At 49.0% G+C, this 27,087-nt stretch overlaps 1 protein-coding gene across 2 annotated transcripts in view; it reads right to left on the reverse strand.

Annotated features, from left to right (window-relative positions):
* Window positions 1–3,029: 3,029 nt before the first annotated feature.
* The window catches only part of LOC127005841 (nascent polypeptide-associated complex subunit alpha, muscle-specific form-like), a 58,789-nt gene continuing 34,731 nt past the window's right edge, over window positions 3,030–27,087 (reverse strand). For both annotated transcript variants that reach the window (XM_050875032.1, XM_050875031.1), the window contains exons 3-4: window positions 18,303–18,981; window positions 3,030–5,951 (exon numbers count right to left, since the gene is read on the reverse strand). In XM_050875032.1, coding sequence (XP_050730989.1) covers window positions 5,739–5,951; window positions 18,303–18,981 — 892 coding nt within the window. In that variant the 3' untranslated portion in view covers window positions 3,030–5,738. The remainder of the gene's footprint in view (window positions 5,952–18,302; window positions 18,982–27,087) is intronic.

The raw sequence follows: 27,087 nt of genomic DNA on the forward strand, positions 1-27,087 counted from the left end.
CTCCGTGTTCACTGCCACTCAAATGCCGCAGCTTCCTTCCCATTCGGTAGTACGCAGAGGCCTGCCTGTTTCGACACGTTCACGCAAGGGTTCATTTGTCCTCGTTAGTGACTTCCTGAAATATGAAACTAATTTTGCTTGATAATTTTTAGGTGTATTGTATCATGGTAGCATGATACTGTATTCATTTACGTGGTATTATATTGATATGTAATCCAAGATTGTGTAAGGCTCGGAGCAGTGTATCGGACGTTTGCACAATGGTTCAGATGTCTCAGTGTTTCACCACTCGCCCCCAGAATTAAATTATAAATGTTTGAGGTTATTAAAAATTAAAGTTCCTTCACTGAGTGATATTATTGTGATGCCTAGAAGCTCTTTAATCATCTTAGAGCTAGTTACTTGCACAATATCAAGGAAAAGCCATGTATAGAACCAAGAAGTATGCGAAAAAGTTGATGATGAGGTGGTCATTGCTGCATCTTCACGGCGGAGAAAGATTAGTCCCTTTTCCTCCCGCTGGGCCCCTTCAGCCGTTGCACGAAGAGACTTTGGGTATTTTGTAATGCTCTTTGCTACACGAATACCTTTTCCAATGAGGGGGATATCTAATAACTTGTGCGTGTGTGTCACTTTCCTCCCTGAACACGAGACTGGTTGCTAATTAGTATGTTTGGTCCTTATTTGTCTACATTTTGGCGGGCCTCTCGTAATGACAAGATTAAACAGCTTTCTCCCATAGTACAGTGGCTGACGAGGTACACCTGTGTGTGAGTGTGTGTGTGTGTGTGACTTGCAACAAATGGCTCCTGTAAGACGTGAGGCGGCACCTGACAACTGATGGGCCAGCGGGGGACGCCGTGTGCCTAGATTTATACTTTTCCTTTTAATAGTTCGTTTTTTCTTCATTGTTATTCGCGGATTCCGTTTTAACTAGGAAAGGAGAAATCATGAGCAGACCTTTGATCATTATTTTATTCCGAGGAAATGAGAAGACTCATGAGTAGATTTGGTTATGAAGGACACACCATGCGTCATTGTGTCTATGTGCGTACGATGCGTGCTCGATACATTACTACGCCATCACAGTTTTAGGACTGGAATGAGACACCACAACACACACGTTTTATAAGCCTCTTGATTTGTGAAGCGTCAGCAGCGGTGACTGGCTGATGGTATGCATCAGTGATGGGGATTGTTAAGAAATGTGTTGATGGTGTTGGTGGTGATAGCAGCAGTGATGGAGATTGTGGGTGAGTGTGATGTTCATGATGATAAGGAGTAGGGACAAAGGTAAATAGTGGTGCTGGTCATTTTCTGATGTTGATTGCTTGTGGCAGTAAATTGGAATCACATTCATGGGCCTAAGTATATATATGGCAGCTGAAAAGAAAAAAAACAAGAGGTGCACACTACGCCTCTTAAAACAAGGGTACGTGACTTGCAAGTTGTGATGGTGGGTCTTGTGGTGATGATGCTGGTCTTCGTGGATATTGTGTTGGTCAGTCTCGTGCAAAGATGATTCCCTGGTGCAGCGTTCACCACAGACAGCCTGGTGGAGACGGCGGCTAATATGAGTCTCCTTCATCTCGCCTTCCCAGTGTGTGTATACTATTGTTGGTATCCTTAGACGCCTTCGCTTCTCATATCAGCTATTTCTAAAGGTCAAAAAGGGGATCAATAGGGTTCTAATGAGTATTTCTTTAGATTCATGCTACAGAAGCAGGGTCAAACTACCACCAAAGACATTAAACTACCTCTGGAAATGCCCAAAACTCATAGGAAAGCCTTGTCAAATATGTGAACTTGGGCGACGAAATGTTTTAAAATACGACCCTGTGTGTTTAGTTATTTACTCACCCATACCCCATATACCTACATTATCATCTACCTTCTTCTTCCTCTTACTTTTCCGTCTACTCCTCATCTTCATCTGTCTGGTAGTTGTGGGGAGTTCGTTGGGCGGCTCCTCCTTCCTCTTCTGGCCTCCGTCTTGCCCTTCATCCACAACCCCACCTTGGGCTTCGTACGGCGGTAGTTCACGAGCCAATGATCGCTTACAACTTTATGTTCCTTAAAGCCTTATCGTTTGCAGGTAACCAGCCATGCGTCGCGTTGTCTATGTAATATATATGTACGTCATTTTAGTACATATCTATTTATTTATTTATTTATTTATTTATTTATTTATCTATTTTTTTCAATGTTTTATACGTATTTTATTATTCACATATATTTATTCTATCTTTCTCTGACATGTTTACACAACCTTCACCAGTGCGACTCGCGCAGAGAAAAAAATCCAAACCTTTCTTCCCACACAGTCTGGTGAATAGAAAGAAATGTGCTTTTCAGGGAATCTTATCAACGATGACGATCTTAAGAGTGGAAAAATCTCAATAATCCCTCCAGTGTTGGGCGTGAATGGGCGCCGCGCACCAGTCATGGACACCTAAATTTGTAAATCCCACCTTTTCAGCGGCGCCGGTCAAGCACAATATGATTGACGCCTCAAGGGGCCAGGAGGGTGAGGCGGGGGCGAGAAGACTAGGCGGAGGTGAGAAGAGGCGCTGGGGGAGGGAGAAGGAAAGGGGAGGGGGAGTAGGAGGGATAAGACAGGAACGAGACAGGAGGATAACGGGAGGGTCTCTCTCTCTCTCTCTCTCTCTCTCTCTCTCTCTCTCTCTCTCTCTCTCTCTCTCTCACACACACACACACACACACTTACCTCTCTCTTACTCACCTCCAGGATCAGCCACGACTCCACCCGAAACCAACGGAAGCAGCACCTCTCAGCAGCCTGCAGGAGCACTATACTAACGCCACACAGCACCAGCACCAGCATCAACACCGACACTCACCATCAGCACCAGCAACACTATCGCAACACACCGACATCAGCACCGACACTTACCATCGTCAACAACACCATCACCATCATCAGCACCGACACTTATCATCGCAAGCTCATCACCAGCCTCAGCAGCACAGGTGAGGACAACAAGGTAGGACACAATAAGACGGGCAGCTTCTCTTTTGGCTCTTTATTCCGGTGTTACGCTATGTACAAGTAGGGTGTGTGGTGTAGTATACAAGCCTTCCCGATAGAAATTAATATTATAAACAACAAAATAGAATTTCTCCCAGTGTGGAATTCTCAAAAAAAGGAAAAAAAAACGGTCAAATATAACAGAAAACTCCACGTTGTAATATAGATATATTTATATATTTATTGCTTACATCCGACCCTGCCTGCGACCCCCATAGTGTCTGACCCGGCGGCAGGGCTTCCTTGCGGGCTACTCGTCGGCTAAAATCTAAAAGAGTTTCACACATGATCACACTCTTTTCTGCCTCTATAGCCGCCTCTTCCCCCGCCTAGGACCTCCCGCCGCCGGGCTCAGTCTAACCACCGGGTTCTCATTCTTTTACATATAATAAAAAAAATCATTCAGTTATAAAAACAGGATGAGCTCCATATATACATCATGTATGAAAAAATATTACAAGTCTTTACAAACAAATGAAGGATGACAGCGACTTCTTGAAAGGGGATGACGGGAAGGTGGATGATGGAAGTGTAGGAAGAGGGAGGAGGAGGAGGAGGAGTGAGGGAGGGAGGAAGGGAGAGAGAGTGACCATGACAGCAATAGTGAATCAGGGGGATGAAGGTGACACGTTTTCTCTCCTCCTCACGGCGCGGACAGGCAGGAGAATGGCCAGGCTTGAGCACCAATTTTCAGCACAAAAGAAAAAACATCGGAGGAAAAAACTGAGCATTTCACTTAAAAAAAATGTAATAATTTGAATTCAGTCTTCTTTTAGATATTCTGATTAATTGATGGATAGTTTATTGTTGCAGGTAAACAACAAGGGAGAAGGGAGGAACATGCCATCCCAACCCCCAGGCATTCTAACTTTTTACTAGTATTATGCCCGACCACTGAGTTACTATTTTTCCTCTTCACTTATGTTTTTAGTTACAAGTTATCGTGTTTATTCATAGCCAGTCAACTGTCGCCGCCGCGTACCAGGGTTAGTGTCGGTTGGAAGGTGATTGCGATGTAAAGACAACAAAAGGAAAACAACAACAATGGGAGAAAAGAAAAAAAATATATATAAAAAGTTTGAAGTCATCACATGTAGAAAGAAAAATCGTACATATAATAACGAATACAAATATGACTAAGATATTCCTCCCTCCTCTTGGTGACCTGGGTGGTGGTGGTGAGGAGGAGGAGGAGGAGGATGAAGAGAGGAGGAACCTGGCCAACGCGTGGGAGTAACAATGCTCTCTCTTATGTACAAGCTACGTATTAATCACCAACAATTTAGGTTCCACCGAATTATACACAAATAAATACTGAACCATCTCTATGCCCCTACCATCAAGGAATGACTAACACATCGGACTTACTCATAATCTTTGGGTTAACACAGGTGTGGTTTGTAAGGGGGACGCTGGGCGCCTCGCCGCAGCCGTGCCAGCTGTCGGCATGCCCTGGTCTCCCTTTCAAAGCTACCACTCGTTCAAAGCTAAATTCTATACAGCATGTGTCGTTTATTATTAGCTTCAGCTTTTCCTGCATATCTAAAAAAATATAAGTTGCAATGCTTTCGAAATGGACAAAAAAAAAAGATCTACTAACCATCTGAGGTAACGCTATGAATGTACGTTTTCCATTTTTTAGTGAACAATTGTACATGAACAATATTTTCGGTGTAAAAAACAATAAACAGAGATGTAAAGAAACTATGACTTGAAAATCTTGAGCGGGTTTGTCTTTTGAAGGCCCCAGGTAAGGGTGGGGCCAAGAAGCACCAAGCGCCAAATTCTGAAACGTAACTTGAACAGAAAGTGAAAGCAAAACTTTTATTGTGTCTTTCACGAACCAATAAGTGAGGATAAGAATGATCCAGAGTACAAGAAACCGAGGTGACGAAAGTGCCAAGACACTGTTCAAGTATTTACATTCAGAAACACATAATTTGAGATCAGAATTACGTTTAAGAATCTGGTCCTAGTAAGCGCATGCCTCGTGTTATAATGCGGAACGTTTGTGAACACCTACGAAAGGTCTTGGTTGTTGACTAAGCAACAGCGACTACCACTGTCCACCTGTCAGTCAACACTCAGGGGAACAACAGCATCTGTGTGGGTCCAGCCGACAACAGCACAGTTTTAGTCTTTTCGAGGACTGTCCATTGTGGGAACAGGTTTAGGTATCATCGTGGAGTCGCACCCGAGAGTCACGTCCATCCACTCTGCGTCTACCCCGTGTGTGTAAACCGTGGACACTCAGGAGTCGTTTGAGCCAACTGCGTTAAGTTTTCCTCAAGTGACTTTCTCGCGCTGGCTTGAGTCGTGGCGCACGCTGTCGCAGGTTATCACAAAAGTGTTCTCTGCATGGGAAGGTTTATCCGCGAGTCCTCCCATGTCACTATCAGTTTCAGTAGCAACGCAGCACTTTGCAGGGTGACCCAGAAGGTCCTCTGGGTGAGAGTACTGCATGTCCCTGAGGTCATAGTATGATTGCAGTGGCTCCATGAAGCCGATAATGTGTGTGTGTGTGTGTGTGTGTGTGTGTGTGTGTGTGTGTGTGTGTGTGTGTGTGTTTCGTTCCCTGCTAACCCACGGAACTCGTCCAGCGTTCATTCTTGGTACACGGAAGACTTGTGGGTATGCCCAGAGGAATTCACTTTGGGTTAGAGTGTTCGTCGCAGGCCGTAGTGTTGTCCTACTGGCCTGACGAAGCGGAGCTGGGCCGTCGCTCCTGCGTCTGGGAGTGGCAGTGGTCGCAGTGAAGGCAGACGTTGCAGGCTCCGAGGCGCCGTGCCAGCACCGAGCGCAGCTTGAGGGCTGGACCCAGCTTCATGTTGATGCTGGAGGTGAGGTGCTCCTCCGTCAGCAGAGGGAGCGCCGAACCATCGATACGTTGCTCACGGAACGCCTGGGGGAGAGAAAGAGTCATGGTTAGCGGAGGTGTCTTAACGGCGCCGTAATGGAAGGTGTTTGGCGAGTGATGAACGTCAAGACGGGTTTTCTGTGACGTAAATATATGTGGATTCATTACGCTATTGATAACGCCTATAATGAACACTATTTCCTATCCTCTTTATTCCAAAGGGAGAGACAAAAAATAATGTTGAAAAATGGGCAAGTAATGTATGTCATAAAAAAGTAATGAATAACAATAAGGCTGAAATAAGAAAGGCTCTCCATTTGGCGTTGGAAATAACCCAAGGTGGCATAGGTCCCGCCGCCCCGCCAGGAGCCTGGGCACTCTAGGAGTTCATTAGCACCGCTTCGTGTCAGTGTATTCCCTCGCGGCTGCAGTACAACCGTTCTGGTCAGTTTGTATGTAGATGAGCGGGTCGCTGCGGCTGTCACGGCCAACATCGAGCATAAAAACAGCGGCTGTGGGAGCGGCCGCTTGTGGGTCGTGGAATACTACAGCTTTGTTTTATGACCCGCGTGTTGATGCCTCGCCTTTATGGCCCTCGGAGGTACGGAGGTGGAGAAAGTAACCAGCGGCACATGATGTATTGCTAAGCGCGTAATACTTTATACGTGACCGCCAACGACCTATTCGATGGTGGCAAAGCGTTCCTTATGTATGTCAACTTGTTCATTACTCGTGTCTCCACTGACACCGACACCGACACCACCACCGCCACATACCAACACAAGCCGAAGTTTTGCAGGAATTCACCTCACGCGTATATGCTGTTAGTAGTTATTTTTCGACAGACAGGTTCTAAAGTAAATGGAAAAAAGAATGTTTTTCTCCTCTTCTCCTTTTTTTTTTTTATACCAGAGACCAACAGTTGTAAGAGTAATGCGCGATAGGCGGACGAAAGTTTCATCCCGTCCTTGCTCCACGACCCCATCGGGAAGCCAAGCACCACAACCCTCACCTCCGAGGCGCCGGCCATAGGAAGGCACCGCACGTAGCTGAAGGTAAATAAAAAAAAATATTCCCCCACTCGACGTCTAGTTTGGCCGCGGAGTAGAGACGCGGGCCGCCAGGGGTCAGGAGGTAACGCTGTTGCATGCTATATGATAGTAATTTTCGCGCAGCGCCCCGGTAGCTTTGTTTACTGATTACCTGATCGTGCTGCCGAGCCCGCCCTCCACTCACGCCTTCCCTGCTCGCCAGGGTCACGTGATTATAGTGAGTTAGCCAACACAACATCGTTCTGGCAGAGGAACACATTTTTTCTTGTTTACAAGATGGAATCTATTGATAATATTTTGCTTCAACTCTGCAACTTTAATAAGCCTTCATGTGCTGTAAGAAAAATGCCTGAGGCACACTTTCAGCATAAAGCTCTTCCCAAGTCTAGGCCAACGACTTCTTGAGATGAAGCAAAAATAAATATATGTGTAAATCCGTAAGATAATCAGGAATTTCACTCCTCATTATCCTCGGGGTGGCTTTCATATGATAATTTCTGACCTTATGTTAGTTTTGTTATGTTTTCCTTTCTGGGTCCAGGTGCGTGGTTCCCGGTGATGGGCGGGTGACGTCACGGCCCCGGGAACGTGAGAGTTGGGATCAATTTGTTAAAAATTAGCTCGTGACTGGAGCGGGAGAAGGGAGTCGAGCCGGTCACGTCAGCAGGTTGAGTTTGACCTCGTGTTGCCAGTCAGATTCTGTCGGCGGGGATGTGCGGCTGGGGTCATCTTACCCTGATGAGAAAAGCACTGGCCCCGGGGTACAGCGGAGGTCGCCACGGGGTCACTCTGCCTTCTGCTGGACGAGGAAAGTTGACTGCGTGGTGGTGGCGGTGGTGCGGTGGGTGTTGCGGGAGGTACTGAGGGGCTAGCGAGTGATGGCGGGTAGAAAGGCTGACGATCTGACTGCGGCTGACGTGGAACAACGGTGGCCGAGGAAGAGTACTTGAAGAGGAGTAGTATTTCTGGACGAGGATGACTGATGGGGGTGATGCTTGGAAGAGGTGGCGGCGCGGGTTTGGGGGAGGAGGAGGCGGAGGATGACTGATGGGGATGGTGGTTGAGCGGGGAAAAGACAGGTAGTTGGGGCTTGTTTATGGAAAGGTGTATCGAGGGGTGCGCCTTGATCACAGCTCTTGTCCAGATAGAGGGAGGCTCATCTACGTCTCTGTTTTTTTGAGATTTTTTTTGCTTATCGCCCTAAAGTACCAAGTGTGAGGAATGTCGATGAAAGGCAGCCAGCACACTCCTGCCTCGGGACGCTTGAAGAAAAGTAGCTAATCCTCATTCCAAACATCAATTCTGTCTCTCCTTTCCCCTCCTCCAGCACCCCTGCCTCCCTACATTAACAGGCAGACAATGCTCTCGGACATGCGCGCACCATGATTCATCATCAACATATTATGAGTGCGAGTCAATATATGTTGATATATTCATCAGGTGCAGGAGTCATGATGGTATCTGGTCATTCACTCTCGCCTCGCACTTTCGTTGATCGAGGCCACAACTCGCAATACGCAAGGAATCGCACGTCATCTCTCGTCATATTTCCGTAGTTTGTCTCCTCCCCAGGAATGATTGCGACGCTTCAGCATTAGACAAATAGCTCAATATTTCAGCCGAACAACGATGTATAGGCAAACAAACGTGATAATAAAAGTGCCGTAGTGGTAAAAGTTTCCTTGTAATAATCTGCTTCTTGACTCATTTTTACTTTCATTTTTGATATTAAGAATAAAAAATCCATTTGCCAGCAGTTTTTTTGTTGCTTCCACGACAGGATTGTCCCAGGTTCTACTCCCCTCCCCCTCAGCCAGCACGTTTTACTCTGCCCCAAACACAAAGCATCATTCATCGTGGTCACATAATGAGCATAAATAACCCCCGCGCCCCCGCACCACTGGTCACGGGGCAGCTCTCACACGGGCCGCGTCGGGACGAAGGGTCGCGTCGGGGTCACCGGTAGGTCATGAACGAGCCACTTGAAGCCACCAACCACTCCTGCGAGAAAGGGTCCTGAGGCGATGCAAGGGAAGAGGAGTGGTGTGTGAAGGGACGAGTATCGGGGAGGAAAGAAAGATTGTGGGAAGAGAGGAGGAGGGCGAGGAGGAAAAGAAGAGGAAGAAGAGTAGGAGGAGAATATGGAAGAGAAAGAAACATAGAAACATGAAAACAAAGAATTCTGGAGAGCAGGTAACACAGCTTGTTGGCTAAAATCGAGGCTTTCTGCTCTAGTGATTTATTCAGCGACCTGCGGAACATATTAAAGCACTCACTGAACGTACGCACGGGAACTTTCACTTCACTCCTGACGCAATAAACTAAAGATGAAGATGAGGAGGATGGAAGGAGGATGATGATGATGAGGGGGAGGAAGAGGAGGCAGTGCAAGATTGAAGGAGTCAGGGGTAAAACCGTGTTTGGGTTTTCAGTGTGTCTGCCTGATGGACAGTTGTGCGGCGGAAGCTTGGGAAAAGAAGATAGTCGTGAAGATCCCGAGGAATTGCCGCGAGTGTACGGGTTGCAGGATCAACTAATCATCCTTCATTCCCTTGGCCGTCGTCCTTGAGCGAGTCCTGTCTGCTGCGTTGAGGTTAAGGGCACGCACCTGGTGGAGGGCAAGGTGAGGCGGCAGAGTGACAGTCCCGCCCAACAAACACGTGATGAGAATACCTGTCTGTCCTCTGCCGTCCAGGTGCGATTATCCTGCAGGATGCACCTCACCTTCCCTTACCTCATCACTGTCCCTCACCACCATGATGTATCCTGAAGGCGACGCAGGGATAAAGCGGGAGCTAGCATGGCCATGAAGAAGGGGGGCGAGTTTATCCCACTGGACACCCAAGCACCTCACATCACCCCACCTTTCCTTTACTCATCTTCCTTCTATGTCTTTATCCAGCATCTTCAGGGGAGGACAGGGACACAATACCAGGAGGGTGGGTGGGAGGTGGGGGGACATGAGCTTCGGGGGTGAGTTTATTTGCACACGTAACACTCTTGATGCCCCAAGCAGACATTCTCTCCATAGTTTCAGATAATGTATACGGCAAGTGCTTCCATTACGCATTGCTTCGTCCAAAGAGTATAACTGTATGATCAATTTACACGTACCTGCGGTGCATGCTCGTGTGTATTTTGTACCGACCTTAACAACGCCGCATAAATACCGTTGGCGGTCGACAAGAGGATACAGGTTTGCTTTACGATTGCCTGATGCATCAAGTTCTTAATCGATGCAAATCAGCGTTCTCGAAACAAAGACTCGCCAGCTTAACGAGCGAACATTAGTAGGAACTCACTCGACGCCGGGACTCACCGCTTAACGACGGGGCATTAGCAGACCAATCTGATCTTACAGGATCATGAACAATGCAAATGTCTCGGAATCCATCTCGCGGACCAGCGATCGCGGCGCAGATAAACACCTGAGTAGTTACGCGCCGTCGACAAATCACTGGCGGCTCCGGGGCGGGGCTCGGGGCCTCGAAACAGTGACCGGCACGACCCTTCCTCCTCCTACAACCCTTCCTCCTCCTCCCTCACCCCGACCCTTACTCCCTGCCCCCTCCTTCCACACGACCCTTCCCCTGAACACACACGCTGCCCGGCGATGGCTATCTTCACCACATAACTTATTAATTGAGCTTTTGTTTCTTTGACTGCCATTGTTGCCGCGCCAGTCCAACGTTAAGTAACAGGCCGAGAGTTCATGACGTATTGGCGGAGACTTTCTACATGTGTGCCATTACGATGCAGACACAAGACTTGCAAAACCTGAATGGCTAACGGTGATTGTTTCCTTGCCCGCGCACGTCAGGAAACAACATACATCATGGTGAACGACGCAGCATCTTTTCAGAGAGACTTTTTCAATGACGCAAAGTAAGGGAAATAAATAGCCATAATGATGATGGTGATGATGGTGAAGAAGGTGAAGATTGTCTACTATTGCCCACACTTTCATAGTCTGTACAACACTTTATTATTCCACCTATTTTTGATGTTCTTTTAAGATGGGGAACAGGAGAGAATCGTCTTGCTTAACCGGTAACCACAGCCTCCCATCCACTCCCTCGCCTTACTCCTTTCATTTCCCTCTTTTCTCTCATCTCTCCCCAACTGATGGCATGCCGTCAACACATTAAGCTAACACATCGAGCTCTAACGCACCTCAGACAACACGGTATTGACCATCAACCCAAAGCTTTCACACACTTTAACCAACCCTTCAAGAGCCAATAACCTCAAATAACCTCAAATAACCTTAAATAATCTCGCAAGGGCAGTTGAGAATGAGCAACCTGACGGAGTTTATAAGACCCTGCCGCGCCACTGAGACCTTTGCCAGCTACTCCTCGGGACCTTCGTGCCATTCCACTGATCTCAGATTAACACGAAGCCAGCGAAGGTTACATGAACCGAACCCCGAGAGCTGGAGAGGTTAAGGGTCACGTTCAGGAGGAGCAGCCGCAGCAAGACCCACTTACAAGGGAGGCTCGCCGAGAGGACAACCTTGGAGACGCCTAAACTGACAGCCAGATGCAACGCGCCACTGGTCCCTCCGACGGGTGGAGTATCACATTATTGCATTAGCCTCTTGTTATTGCTGACGACCGAGGGAGTGTGAGTGATTCCCGGCGTGGCAGAAGCACCAGTGATACGCATTAAACTTGAATAGACTTGAAGGTTGAAAAGGAAAAAGATGCTGAGAATAATTGCAGTGAAAAAAAAAAGATTGACAGGATGCTGACAGGAGATGTTTGTGGGAGTGATGAGGATGGAAGGAAACAAAATGGAATGAGAAAACGTTTGAGTAAAAAGAAAGAAAACGAGTGAAGCGATATGGAACGAAATGCTGATGAAACAATATGATAACAGAAACGGAAGGGCAGATAGCACACACACACACACACACACACACACACAAGGAGAGAGAGAGAGAGAGAGAGAGAGAGAGAGAGAGAGAGAGAGAGCATTACGTAGAAGGAGGGGTGGTGGCGGGAGGAACATGACCCGAGCAGCTCCTCCCGGCGATGCTATCTCCTCCCGCTCCCACGACTGGGCTGGCGTGGCCGCGGCGAGGCGTGGGGCGCGCAACGCTGAGCTCCTTGAGACCCGACGGTGCGGCAAGAAAAAAATAAAAAGTACCATCATGAAAGTCAGGAAAACAATGTCCTTCTTGAGGGTGAAGCGGGAGGGGAGAGAGACGCAGGTAAAATAAGGTGACAAAAAAAGGGGTGACAGAAGTGATGAAGGGTGCACTGGGAATGGGGAAGGCAAAGAGTAGAGGGTAAAAGGAAGGGGGAAAGGATCGTGGAAAGGAGCGAGGTGGAGGGGAAGAGGAATGGCCTGGAGGAGAGCGAGAAGAAAGAGTAAAACAGGGAAGGAGTGAAGGGAAGAGGGAAGGAATGGGGAGAAATGTGACTGGGAGGGAAGAAGAGAGGGTGAAAGGAAAAGAGGTAGGCAGGAAGGATGGTAGAGGGAAGTGAATAGAAAGAGAGTAAAGAGGGAGGAGGATGAATGGAGTAACAGGTGAAGAAAAGAGTGTGGTAGAAAGGGGAATTAAAGGTGGAAGGAGGGAGATTGGATAAGTAAGAAAAACAGTGGAAATAAAGAGAGTGGGGAAGGAGTACGAAGGGAGTAAAATTGAAAGCTTCAGCAACTGACGCTCGGCAAAGGTTTTCAGTCCATAAAAATCTTGCCAGGAGTGAGATTTCCCAGATCGTAATTGATAAAGGTGAGGAGAAAAACAATGTAATACAGAGCGCACGGAGCCGAGAGCGAGGCCACGGCGCCAGATTTACGAAAATTGCAGAGTGGTTGCTGAAGAAAAATTCCCGTGTTATCATCGCAAAGGATAAACATTGAAGCGGGATCTGATAAGGTGGCGAGTTGACATGTATTTACAACACTGTGGTTTGGCGCTGAGAACCATCGGCAAAGAGATTCGGAGTGAAAAGCAGGTGTTGGCAGGCCCGGCAATGAGGATCCGCCCCCGCAGATCCACGCCTCCAGGACGATCATTTCCTTATCTCGGGAATAACATCGTGACCATCTTCCCCACCCCTTTGGTCTTGCCCCGCCCCGGCCCGCCGCCAGCCGCTCCCGAGCCCTCAGATTACACAACCTCTGCCTGATAACATGAAATTACGACAGATAAAGTAAGTGGCGCTAAAGTTGTCTGCGGGACGAGGGGGAAGCGTCGCCTTAAATCGAGAAGAGAAGCAGCTCACATCTTCTCGCCCGACACTGATGGTGAGAGGAGATAGTGGCGCCCAGACACATTGCCACGCCTTCCTCCTCCTCCTCCCCCTCCACCCAAACGTCCCTAGCCATCGCCACCTCTTCCAGCGCCAGCACAGCAGAAACAACAACAACAACAACACGGCATCACTCCTCACTGATTGGGTTCCTCCCTTCCATCAACGCAGAGAAATTGGTGCAGTGAAGGAATGCCTCCAATGACGGGGATTATCGCATTTTATATAACAATATCTGGAGCGTGGCGGCAGAGGAGCAGCTTCCTTCATCCCTTGGCGTCGCAGCATCAGGAGTGGTTCAGGGAGGATGGATGACAGTCGGTGGGATAACAGTTTTAGGTCGCTCTTTTCTGCCTTTTTTCTCTCTCTTTCAATCCTCTTTCTGGGGCTTTTACATAATTTCCAGAAGTGATTACGGCCACAATATGGACACTTTATTTTTCCTTACCATCTTTTCCATCCACTTTTATCCTCCTTTTCCTTCTTTTTTTGCGCCCTATTCATGATTTTCAAAAGTGCTCAAACCCGTAATGCCGACACTATCTTTCCCTCATTCCCTTCTCTTTTTCCACTGCCTCATTCCCTTTCGCCTCCTCCTACCCGCCCTCCTCCGCTCCTTCCTTTCCTTCACCTTTCCTGTCATCCCTTCACCTGCCTCATCCGTCATCGTCGACAAAGCCTTCTCAAGCACCGCCTTTAACCCGCGGATCACAAAGGCAAATCGAAAACCTCCATTGTTCCTCATTTTATCCAGCTGGAGGCGATGATTAAGAGGGAGAGGCGGCGGCAAAGAGAGGGAAGAAGAGGAAAGAGGGAGAATGGGCGGCGATATTAGAAAGGAAGGGAGAGAAAGGAGAGGAGAGAAAAGGGGAGGTGAGAGAGGTCTATAGGATGTAATAAAGAATAGGAAAGAAAGGAACAGTAGGAGGTGGTAAAGAGAGGAGAGAGAGGAGTAAAAAACGACGGGTAGGGGAGATTCCAATGGAGGAGAGAGAGAGAGAGAGAAAGAAGCCTGAGACAATCCATATAAGGAAGAGATGAGGTGGCGGAGGACTTTTTTCTTCGTAGTCAGCCCAGCGTGAGGCTCAGCGACGGACTGACTTCCCTGACTGACTGACTGACTGAGGGAGTGACTGATCGATCTTTATCACCACTAATGACTCCACATCTTGCTACTCACCGTTACCCCATTACGAGCTATACACATAAGGAAAGAAACTCACACCCTCTTTTTTGGGGGGATTCGTTGAACACCTCAATAAATGCCACGGAATGCAAATGAGAATAGAAAAAAAGTCAAGAGGCCAAGTTTAGTAGTGCAGGTTTAGAGTAGTCCTGTTTCTCCTCTTTTGGGGCTAGGCGAGTAGTGGGACGCGAGGAGGAAAAAACTGGATAGACGGAGCTTCTGATGAGAACTCTAGGCCTACACCAAATTGGGAAGGAGAAGGAGGAGGAGGAGGAGGAGGAGGATGCAAATGAGAGAGAGGAGTGGAGGAAGCAGAAGACTTATATGAAGAGGAGAAAGGAGAGAAGCAGTATGAAGAAAAGCAGGAGCAATAGGAGGAGGAAAGAAGGAGAGCAGAGGTGGAGAAACCGAAGCAGGAGGAGGCAGATGAGGAGGAGAAAGAAAATAAAAGGAAGGAGACGAGCAGTAGCAACAAGAGCAGGAGGAGGGGGAACGAGGGGAGGAGGATTAGCAGGAGGAGGCTATAAGCAATATGAGGAAGCGTGTACAGGCAAGAGGCAGGCAGGCATCAGGGTAACAAGAGCCAGGGCCATCCATTACCGTACTCAGACACCATCACCACCTCGTAATGGGTAGCGTGTCTCCCTCGCCTGCCATTACCTCCAGCCTCCCTCCTTCCTTGTTCTTCATTTGCCGCGGCGTTAGGTTACTTCCAGGGCGTCCTCATTATACTACACAGCTACCTCTACTATATAGCTTCATTCTCTTCCTCCTCATCTACCCTGTCTATTCTTTTGGCGGTTTGGTTATCGGCTCATCCTCAGTAGTGCAACGCAGCCTCTGTCCCGTCCCGCCTCGATCTGTTTACTTTGCAGTCATCCGGTTACCCTCTCAGCGTCGACACTACAAACACAGCTTCACCTGATCCCCATCCCTCGCCCCGCGGCCTTCATCTATCTGCTATGTTGTCGCCCCTCGCGGCCGAGTAACTTGTGTTGTCTGTCAAGTTTTATACATCTTGTTTTTATGTGATATTACCTTTTACGTACTACTACTACTTCTATTGCTGCTGCTCCTGCTGCCGCTTTTTTCTACTTCCGATATATATATATATATATATATATATATATATATATATATATATATATATATATATATATATATAGATATATATATATATATATATATATATATATATATATATATATATATATATATATATATATATTCTACCTTTCGTTATTTAGGCTCAGTTCGATAGGAAATATGCTTTATTTTTTTCATTATTTTATGAAAAATGATTGTTGCTTTTATGATCATAATATTACTTTACGTACCTTTCCTTAGATTTTCTTTCTCCACGCCTTTCTCTCTGTCATTGCCCCCCCTCCCTCCCTTCACACTTTCTTTGCTGTCTGCCTGAGACATTTTCATCCTCTGAGCAAAATCAGGGAAATCCTTTGCTACACTTTGTGGCGAAGAGATAACATCCAGAAGATAGAATCAGCCGTGATCCCGCTGCTGATACGGCTTGCCTTTGGAACCGGGAGAAACGGGGCATGAAGGGGACGCCCTAACGACTGCCCCGGGTGTGGTATGTCTCCCGGGGCGGCACCGAGGCTTAAATGGAACATAAAGTGCAAGTCACCTGGGGCAAGCCGCCTCAGCAATGACCTATAGAAGACCACCAATTAGCATTCCTCGGCGGCCGGTGTTATGATGGGGATGGCGGTGGTGGCGGTGGTGGTGGTGGTGAATGGTACTGGCGATAAAGGTAACGGTCGGTGGGGGTGTTGTAAACCAAGAATAGCGTTTGACATGTGATTACAAAAAAAAAATACGAACTATATTATGTCGTGAACTGAACCTGGGAATTCGCTACATTTCAAACAGAAGCTCCAGAATGTTATTATGTATGGTGGTGGCGATAAAGGTAACAGTCGGTGACGCTGCAGGCCAGGCGTAACGTTTGACATGTGATTACAAAAACATGAAACGTTTTATGTGGCCATTGAAGCCAAGGAATTCATTATAATTGATACAGAAGTTCCGGAATATTAATATAAAGCGGCTAGGAGTGGAGGGGGGGAAGGAGGAGGAGAATAAGGAAGAGCAGGAAGAGGAGCCGCTGGCCCTAGCATTCCTGGCCCGTGTTCTGGTTCCATCAGGTGACCGCGCGGGGGATCCAAATGACCCGGAGATCAATCATGGCTCCCCTCATTACCTGGGCAAACCACCCAATACCCCCACAACCCTCATTCCTATCCTTTCTCTGCGTCATCCCCAGCAGCTCTCGTCCTGACCTTCCTCCTTCCCCCTCATGTCTCCTCCCCAGCATCTCTTGGCCCCCCCCCCTCCCCTTCTCCATTCCTCATCCTCCCCCTCGCCACTTTCCCCCGCAGCTCCCGTAGGCAGAAGTGGCCCCCCAGGCTTGTCACGGAACCTTCATAAGATCCGCAGCAGACTTTCAGAATATCCAGATAACTTATGTCACTTATTTTATTTTATATTTTCAGAGTTTTTTTTTTTTCATTCACAAATCACTACGGATATAGGTAGATAGGTTACTTTATTCTTTTATCATATATATTACAGCTTTTCTTTTTCTTATTGGCAAGAGTCCCATCGTAATTAAATAGATTGTTAATAATTTTCTTTTTTTTTACACATTTTTTTTTCCTATTCAAAGCTTGTTGTGAGGTTTCATACATTTTCCGTTCAGTAAAAGAACAATATTTGGGAATTCTGTTCATGTAACTACAAGAAAGCGATATTATACACACTGTTTTCCTTACGGCTCGTTGGCCTCTGACTTACATCGCAGACCCTCACACATTAACGATGAAATATTACACACTGGGAAATTACATAGGCCAAGAAAAGAAGGGAAGGAGGGAGGGACGGAGGGGTGAAGGGTAAGACGTCTGGGGCGAGGGTGACAAAGCTTCGCGCCACGTGGAGGAATGTCTCACCTGGATCGGGAGAAACAAACAGAGGCGGACGCTAATGACGCCGCCGCGGGACTTGGTTAGGCGAATGGCGGCAACACCAGCGGCGTTGGGCATCGGAGGGGCGTCACCTCACCTCTACACAGGGCCCAGGCGGGGGTCGAGTGCCTCCGGTGTTTGATCTTCCCTCCCTGGTGTTTAATGAGGTCCCGCAGCGCACACTGTAGTCTGCCGTGTTTGTCTGGCCCATAGCATAAGGCAGACGGGCCAGCAGCGAGCGGCGGCGCCATTAGGCTCGGCGTGTCCCGGAGTGTAGCCGTGGGAAGCGCCGCCTAACAGCCCCATTACGAGCCTCTGTGGTCATAGCCGGCGGGAGGCACGGAACGAGAGGCCTTTGTCCCGCACTCACCTACGGCAGCAGCCCATGATTGTATTTGGAACAGGTAAATGGTCTGTCTGTAAGCAGGCATGTTCCTCTCCGCGGGTCGGGGTGACAGGGTGATTGCTCCGCGTCTCCATCTCAAGTAGCCTCATCTGCATAATTTTCATCTTATCATCATCGTCTCGTAACCATCATCATTTTCTTCACTCTTTTATTATGCAAGCTCCCAACACTTTACTGGTTGACGTCCTCGGCTGTTGTCAATTAATGAAAGGTCGTTTGCGCATTCACCGTAACTTTATAACTTTGCCCCATATTGACATCACAGTTACACTTTCATAGACCCGTAAATCTTTTGAAAGTCACATAATACCCCTCTGATGTGTATCTTGCCACAAAAGGTCAATAGCGAATATCGAATCCAAACTTTTAAATAAGTGTTCTTGTATCGCATTCTTGATGGAGGTCCGGCAAACATGTCAGTAATATTTGGCCTCTTATTCCCTCTATAAGTACATGAAAGGAAAAGTTAGCATTACAAGCAACAAAAGGAAGGACAACTTACCTCCACATACTCGGCGCAGAGTTCTATGCTCCCGACAAAGGAACAAACGTCGTCGACAGTCCAGTGGCCGATTGTCTCGAGTGAGGGGCAGTTCTTGTCTGAGCAAGGCGTGGGAGGCTTATGAGACCCTGGTGAGGGCGTGGGCCGCGGCTTGGGAGGCGTCGGTGACCTCGTGGTGTGGGCTTTGGTCTCCAGTTTCTTTTCCTCTTCGTGCTGGAGGCCAAACAAGGTCTTAACGTCGAAGGACTTGGAGGGTTCGGTGCGGGGCCTCTTCGTGGCCATGCTGGCGGACAGGTCGAGAGGAGAGGTCGGGGCGTCAGCCGGCCGCTTCATGGCCCCCCGCAGGTAGTTCTCCAGCTGGGACTGTTGTGTCGCCGAGGCGTTCCTAACCATATTGAGAAGGACTTGTGAGGAGGACATGTCCACAAGGGGGAACCCGGGGAAGCCGGGGAGACCCGCTGCCCCTGGGAACATCGGGGGCGCGGCGGGGTGGGGGAGCGGGGCGATGCCGGCGGCGGTGGAGACTGGTACCGCGTCGATCTTTTTATCGGTGTCCTTGGCTGAGGCGGAGGTGGTGGGAGGGGCGGGGACGCCGAGGAAGGGCGCCGACCCATGCTTGTAGCTCGCCAGCCCACTCAGAGGATGACGTAGAAACCCGTTGTTTGGACTGCTGAAGTAACTGTGGAAGAAAGAGAGAGTCCCCATTAGCGACGCTTGGCAAGGCAGGCGTTTCCATTACATTACCTACATCAGGCGCCATTAGTGGCTGGTCATCCGAGGCACCCAAGGAGGGGCCGGAGGCGGGCCAGGGCGGGCAAGAGGCGGACTCAGAGGCCAAGAGGGTCAGGTGATGTGTTTTAAGGTAATAGTGCAGGCGCTACGGCCGTCCGCCCCCTGCAGTTCACCATCCGTCGCCAGCCCCGCCCCCCAGGGTCACCTGCCCGCCCCGGCACCATAACACGATGTGCCCAGCGCCATTATTCAGCGCCTACACGCCATGAAACAACACATTCACCTGCCATTTATCAAAAGTGCAATACCAAACCTTCAAAAGCAAAGGGCTGTCGGCAATTTTTTCATCTCTACATTAAGATTTAAGATTTCTTATTCCAATTATATAATGTTCACCTTGTAGTGTAGTGGATAATGCACATGTAATATTCTCTTTGCTAATTCTTCACTCCCTACTTGAGAGTTTATCATTTTCTTAACACCACTTTCATCACAGAAGCGAGAACTTACTGGAATATATCACCTCACAAATATCGCATAAGGCTAATTTCAACAACAATAGCTTAGAAAGGCAATGGAAAGCACGGGGTGGAGGGGCGTGGCCTGCAGGGTGTGGCAAAACCGAGTGTTTAGGTGATACAGTTTATGGGCGGGGCGTGTCGTGGGCAGACTGTAGCGGGCGGGGATACAGAGAGCTCGGGCATGTTTGTGGGGCAGGCGCGAGGCCGAGGGTGTGGTGGCGAGAAGGAACAGGAGGCGCTCGAGTCCTGGCCGGCGCTGGTGAGGAGTCGAGTGAGTATACAGCCATTGTAAAGCTTTAGTGGGGCACGTGTGTGAGTGCGGCTGAATGTGGCGGGTGATGTATGCGTGTAGGCTGCGGCGGGGCTCGTGGAGGTGAAAGAAGGCGTTGGGAGGCGAGGTGAAAGAGGGCCGGGCCGCGTGGATAAAAGATTGTGATAATGAGGGTGAGGGAGGTGAATGCTAGTGGTAACGTGAGATAGGCTCCATGCTTGGCTAGGGTGTAAGAGGGAGTGGCGGCGTGTCAGGGCGAGGGGGGGAGGGGGCGAGGCACAGAGCGGGGAGGGAAAGGCTACATGGAGAGAAGGGAGGTGAATGGAATGATGGATCGAGGGCGAGAAAGAGGATGGATATTCTATGTAATGCTTTCCTGACGCGATAATCAATAAACCTCCTCTTTCGCTGCACATATACACAACGCAGAGTGCTTGGGTAAAGAAGCTGCGTCTCCAAAGCGGGGTGGACAGCCGGGGACGGTCCATTCATCAGGGCAGAGATGGAGGTGATAGCTGAGTCAATGATGATCAATACTGGCCACTTCTTTGGGCCATTGTGACTACATTAATCATCCTTTCCCAGCTGCCACGCCCTCTGTCTGCCTGTTTGTCTATCGATCTGTGTCTACTTAGTCTTTCTGTGTCGCTGTTGCAGGCTAGTTGGTGTCTTGGTCAGTATATCTTTGTCTGTTTAGTCTGTCTTTCTCTCTCTTGAAGGCTAGTTGGTATCTTGGTCAGTATATCTTTGTCTGTTTAGTCTGTCTTTCACTCTCTTGCAGGCTAGTTGGTTTCTCAGTCTTTATAAATATGTCTGTTTAGTCTCCCTTATTTCGCAGGCTAGGTGGTCTCGCTTTCCATTTGCCCTTTTTTCTGTATGTCTATCCGTGTTTGTTTAATATGTCTGTATACGTCTTGCAAGTTTACTGGTCGCACCGTCTGGCTGATTAATTGGCTGAATGGTGGGCTTCTCATGGACATTAAAAAAAATAATAATAAAACGAAACCATTTATATGTGTCGTGATCATAAATAAAACAAAATAAATTTCAACAAATAGACCCCCATTAGCTTTCCATTAATCCCTCCCTCTTAAACTCTCTCATCCTCTCCTTCATCCTTCATCCTCATACTTGGCTTCGTGTCACGAGGTCAGGACAGGTACACGCCCTTTGTGTAAGACAGACAGGACTATGAGTGGAAAAAAAATGGATTAACTCGTTCACCACCTTATAGCGACCCCGCACTTGTGACCTGGGGTGGAGGCCTTATGTCACGCGGGGTCACCAAACAATATTGTACGACGCCATGAACAGACTCAGCTAAATCTGTGGGTAGACTTTGTTCTTTCTTTTTATCTCGAAAATATGGAAATTTGTTCATCATCTAAGTATACTTGATGACTGAGAGGAAGAGAATAAGGTCAGTATGTCTTAAGAACCAGTAGATGAAGCCTTGTCTTCCTGTCTCAAGCGGTACCCTCTAGCTGCCTAGCAGTTTCGCTCTATAATGTATGTCTTCTATCCCTTGTAACGTTCACAGTCGCACATTGTCACTCATTTATATATTAACGGACGTCGTGTATTCGCTAAGTATATGCTAATAGAGTTACAAGGAACGACGAGAACATAAGATGCAAATATGTTTGGCGTCAAGGATGAATATATGCAGGGCAGAGCAGGGACGGAGGCAGGGGAAGAGGATGGGGGATATGGAGAGAGGGGAGGAAAGAATGGAAAGGAGGGAGGGTGGGCTGGAGGGAGGAAGTGTGAGGCGTAAAAGATAATGAAAATGGTTATATAATAGGCAGAGTCTCGCAGGGTGGATGGATAGTGGTGGGTGTGTGGTCGCGCTGGGCCACCTGAGGACGACCCACGCTCTGCACGCTCACCGCGGCACACACCGGAGCCCGGCCACGGACCGCCGCGGCCGGGGATGGAGCCGTAACCTCACGCGGCTCATTGAATTCACCGGCGTCTGTGTTCGCTCCTCACTCATGCGGCTCAAAGGACTTTAGAGCGAAAAGAAAGCGATATTTCAGGCTGATTATGGCAACAAGTGGCGCACCACAGTATGAGATTCTGCCTTTCGTGGCCCCCTGCGAGCGTTCCATTATTCGAGTGGTCATTCAGAGGAACATCCTCCCCGCCGCCAGGTCAGGCCGCCACACCCTAATTCACGACTCGCCCAAGAACAATAAGAATTCGAACTCTTCAAAATCCTCAGATACAATGGTCTATAAAGAGAAGCAGGGCATAAATCCTCCGGCCAGGGGAAGAAGGGCTCCACCAGCCCTCGCCGAGCAGCGGGTCTCCTCACCTCTGACCCGGGGGTAGTTGTTAGCGCCGGGAGGCCCTCGCGCCGCCGCCACGAGGGGCTGGCCGGCCACCATCTGCGGCGTGGCCACAGGGGCGGAAGAATGGCCGTGACCGCCCTCAGGGTCACACGCCACGCAGAAAGGTGGTGGCGCTGCCCCGGGTTCGTAATGAGATGTTTTGTTTACTTTCGCCATTTTTTTCAAAGTACGTCGTGTCAGGGATTAGAATAATTGAGATACATAGTCGCTGTGATGAGCGGGCAGCTGAGGGAGACTCTCACGGGCAGCCCGCAACGAACAGTGTGGCGAGTGGGCCGGCAGAGACAAGGGCGGAGTCCATTATTAGTGGAGGCGCGAGCGATCAACGGACAATCTCATATCAAGATGTGTTAACGAGCAAGGCTGGTCACGACGCGGCCATCTACGCTGAGATCTATTTGGTCCGGAGCCGCCCAGCCTCGCCCTGCGGCTTCCTCAGGTGACCGTGTTTGCGGCGACACAGCCTCTCGCTTCACCCAGCCAGCCTACACGGCCCTTTACGTCCCTGTTGATCCCGCTACGTGGGTAAAACTGTTAACCAAACATAAGAAAAAACTCTAAATGCGCCTCCTTTTCAGCATCACAAGAATACACACTCCCACGGCCTTTAGAAAACACTTAGACGTGACGCTGTAAAGAGGCTGTGATCGTAAATACTTCCCAGTGCCCCGCCCGCCGCCACCCACTGCTGCTGAAGACGTTTGGAGCAAGGAGTGGCCGCCTGATGCTCACGACTGATGGCACTTAATTGATAAGGGCGGCACATTAATTTGCTAGCGGAGGCCATGTTAGGGAGGCGACATTCCTTGCCCTCGCCGAGTAATGGATGCACTGCAGAAGACATAAAGGTGGAAATGTTCCTAGGCGTACACGACGACATGTCATGCTGATACGTGGCTGAGTATGTGTGTAGCATGATAGAGTATCTGAGAAACAGCGTGCGAGAGAGAGAGAGAGAGAGAGAGAGAGAGAGAGAGAGAGAGAAAAGGGGGGGGGGGGCAGATATTTAAACCCGTCCTCACTCGAGATTAATGTGAGGGGTCTCGGGAGGTAAGCGTGAGGCCCGGGACCTACAGGCTCCGGCATTAACTATCGCCAATATCAGCAGCTCGTAGGGGGAAGGGAAGATGATGATGATGATGAGGAGGAGGAGGAGGAGGAGGAGGAGGAGGAGGAAAAGGAGGAGGAGGAGGAGGATGAAAAGGAGAAGAAAGAGGGAGTGGAGGTTGAGATGGGTGGAGGGAGGTGAAATAGTGGAGAGATAATAATAGAGATGATGAGGAGGTGGAGATGAGTGGATGGATGTGGAATAGAGAAATGATGAATTGTAATGATAAGGAGGAGAAGGAGGAGATGGAGGTGGACGAAGGGAGGTGGAGTGGAGTGATGATAATGTTGATAATGAGGAGAATGAAGAGAAGGATTAGGAGGAGAAGGAGGAGGAGGGGAGAGGAGAGGTAGGAGGTGGAGAGGTGGAGAGACGATAATGAAGATAATGAGAATAAGACGGATTAAGAGGACGTGTGTGAAGGGAGAGTGGGACAAATGATCAGAGCAGCTTAATGCAAGGGACAGGCTGGCACAGGTGGAGGTGTGTGCCGGTGGGGGGTGAAGGGGTGGAGGTGAGGGAGGGAGCTCACGGGTTATCGGCGAGGCGATCTTTATGACTCGGCTACCCAAACATCATCTGCATATCGAAAGGCCGGTGGGCTGGGCTCGTCTGGGGACTCGCCGCGTGTCCCGCCGCGACCCGGGGCGCCGCGGAGCAAGATGTATCGATTGGCAGCGGGGCCGTGTTACCCTCCACCCTGCTCTTCACGCCGCAGCACGATAAGACTAAGAGTAAATAAGCAGGCGAGTGTAAGCAGCTCAGTGATATGTGAGAAACGGGCGAAGGCATCGATTGGCAGCAGGGGCGCGTTACCCTCCACCCTGCTCTTCACACCACAGCAAGATAAAACCAAAGGGATACAAGTAGATAATTTTAGCACCCCAGTGATATGTGAGGCATGGGTGGCGTGGGCGGGGCCTGAGGCGGGTGGGGACAGCAACACGGCAGAAAAGACTAAAAGATATAAAAGAAAATGAGTGTAAGCAGCTCAGGGATGTGTGGTGGCGTGGGCGGGACGGGCCGGGGAGGGTGTGTGTGTGTGTGTGTGTGTGTGTGTGTGAGGGGGGGGGGGGGGGAAGCTACACGGCGTCCACCCGGGCATCACCTTCCCGGAGCAAGATGTATTGTCGGGTAGCGGGGACCACCGTGACCCCTGCCCGACCCTTCCACAAGCCCCGACCGCTCGTTTATTATCATCATAGGAACCCAAATTTCATATGCGTGACGATATCTAACATTTTATCTCATGATTTGTGGGAGAGATTACTTAGAAGGAGTCTTAAGAGAAACCTTTACCTCCTACCTATCTAGGATCGTGATTAATTTTCGGTTCTCCATGAGCAGCTTTAAGGAACAAGTTGTCATGACCTCACGTCCGCCAAGTTAAAAGCAAAGTTTATCTGGCTTCCTGAGGCACGGCAGCAGCCACGTGACCTGCCAGGAGCCCCGCGTGACCCCGCTATCTCAAATTTTCTTCTCGCTGATTGTGTTGTGTGTCTCGCCGTGTCCTTGCTCCCCCCTCCCCCCTCACCTGCCTCTCCTCCCCGTCCCACAAATACCTTCCCACCACCTTCTTGCCCCACATCCTCCTTGCTAGACGCCTCACCTCTTTACCTAACACTCTTATCTGTCCCCACAATTGATGTCTTGTCTATCCCTCACTCCCACCTTGCTTCTCCTCTTCCTCCCATCAGCATCTTCCCAACCTCCTTTGCTCCTCATCCTGCTTCTCTTTGCTTCACTCCCACTTGCTCTTCACTCCCCTGCTCTCTGCCGCACACCTCATTCCTCCTTCCCTACTCCTCTCCCCCTTGTTCTCCCTGCCCCGCCCTGCCCACCTATTGTCCCCCTCACCACCCACCTACTCTAGCCTCTGATCTTGTCACCTTTGCATCTCGCCCCGGGTGATCTTGGCCTTTGACCTTCCCCGCCTCGTAGCTTGGAGCATTTCGTTAGGGTTGTTGTTTTTTCCTCTAAATCTAATTATCCTTAATGACAATGAATATCAATAATGATACGCTTCACCTCGTACCTCCCGCCCCTGCAGCCGCTCCCTTCACCTTCACCTCCACTGCCTTACCCTCACACTGTTGTCTCCCCTCCCTTCCTCTCTCACACAGCAAGCATCTTTCCATCTTGCATTTCCTCCGTCCTCCCTCCTCTCTTTCCATTTTTTCTCTCTCTCTAGCTCTCCCATGCTCTCTCCATCCTCCCCTGCAGCAGTATAGCTTAAGATTATAGCACTCTCTGAGGGCATCAACCGAAGGCGGAGAAGAGGGAGGAACCTTTCAAGTCCTCCGAAGACAAATGACAACACTCCCTTCCTCAGGAGACCTCGGAGTCGGTGTCGGGACATAATAGATTTACTTTTTGCGCGGCCGTGATGGCGCAGAATGGGTGAGACAATGGGGCTGGTGGCCGGGAATAAATAACCAATTTGCTAAGGGTACGGGGGCCAGCCAACCTGGATTCGATTCCTGTGGGTCGTTCTGCCTGTCCATATCATTTTAGCTCTTGTGTCACGGCTTGATAGAGGTGATAATTTGGCCAAGGTTTGACCTCCACGTGTCGGCGGGGAGTGGCACGAGGTGTGTGATGTAGGTAAGTGTTAATGATGAACACTTTCCAACGGCGAGTAGCAGACAGGCGAGTGGCTGCTAAGCGAGGTCCTGACTGTAGAGTGACCACAGTCTGCCTACGTGTGTGTGTGTGTGTGTGTGTGTGTGTGTGTGTGTGTGTGTCTCTCTTCCTTGCCCCCCCCCCTCCCCCCCCGAACTACAAGTTACCGATATCTAGGCTGGCAAGTTGCTTGTATTATTTTTTTACTGCCACTGATTTGAATTGGATAGACGCTAAAGAGAAGGTGACAATGTTGCACGTGGAAGTGTCTTAGATAACAACAATCCTTCAACCGGGCCTTCACCCGCACGACCTCTTCATGTTGGTGTGCTACAAAAACAACGTTTGTTACGCTAATACTACTTGTTTTTCTGTCATGGCCAAGTATCTATTTACCGTATAATTTTAAGTATATCTTTAAATGTTTCTAAACAAATATATATATATAAAAATATATAAATAAAATAGTCAAGGAAATAAAATACTTAATAAAAGTATTTCCAAGTGTAATACATAACCGACTCCTGTTGTCATGCATGTCTTTTAAGGTGGAAGAATATTTACCAAATGGTAATAACATTTCCAATTATGTGGTTCTGTTGCAGAAAAAAAATACATAAAGCAGGTATGGTCAGTTGGCGTCTCACGAAGGTAGATTTGTTATTTTTTCTCTTTTTCCTCTTAGCAGCAGCAGCAGCAGCAGCGACAGGGAATAAATCGTGGCGGGCACTAAGACCTCCGCACAGCTTATCTTCTTCACGCTCATTAACACAGAGATAAAGGCACGACCTGCAGCTCCCCCGAGTACTCCCTTCCTCTTTTCCTCGCTTTCCTTCTTCCCCCGCTCCCCAATCCCCGCAGATTACCTTCCTAAAAGCAAATCTGTCACGTGCTTTCCCTATCGCCTGAGAAAGTTCTGAATAATGAGTGAATTTATCTTGAAGGCTGTGCGAATGAAAACTGGTAGTTTTTTTTTATTTTGAGAGAGAGAGAGAGAGAGAGAGAGAGAGAGAGAGAGAGAGAGAGAGAGAGAGAGAGAGAGAGAGAGAGAGAGAGAGAGAGAGAGAGAGAGAGAGAAACGCGTCGATGGGAGCCGAGACAATGGCAGGTGGAGGCTGCTGTGATAATACTCGCCGCCGTAATTGGGACTTGTTACCTTGACCGAGGGACTGGAATG

The sequence above is a fragment of the Eriocheir sinensis genome, chromosome 31 (assembly GCF_024679095.1).
Source record: "Eriocheir sinensis breed Jianghai 21 chromosome 31, ASM2467909v1, whole genome shotgun sequence".
Lineage (NCBI taxonomy): Eukaryota > Metazoa > Arthropoda > Malacostraca > Decapoda > Varunidae > Eriocheir > Eriocheir sinensis.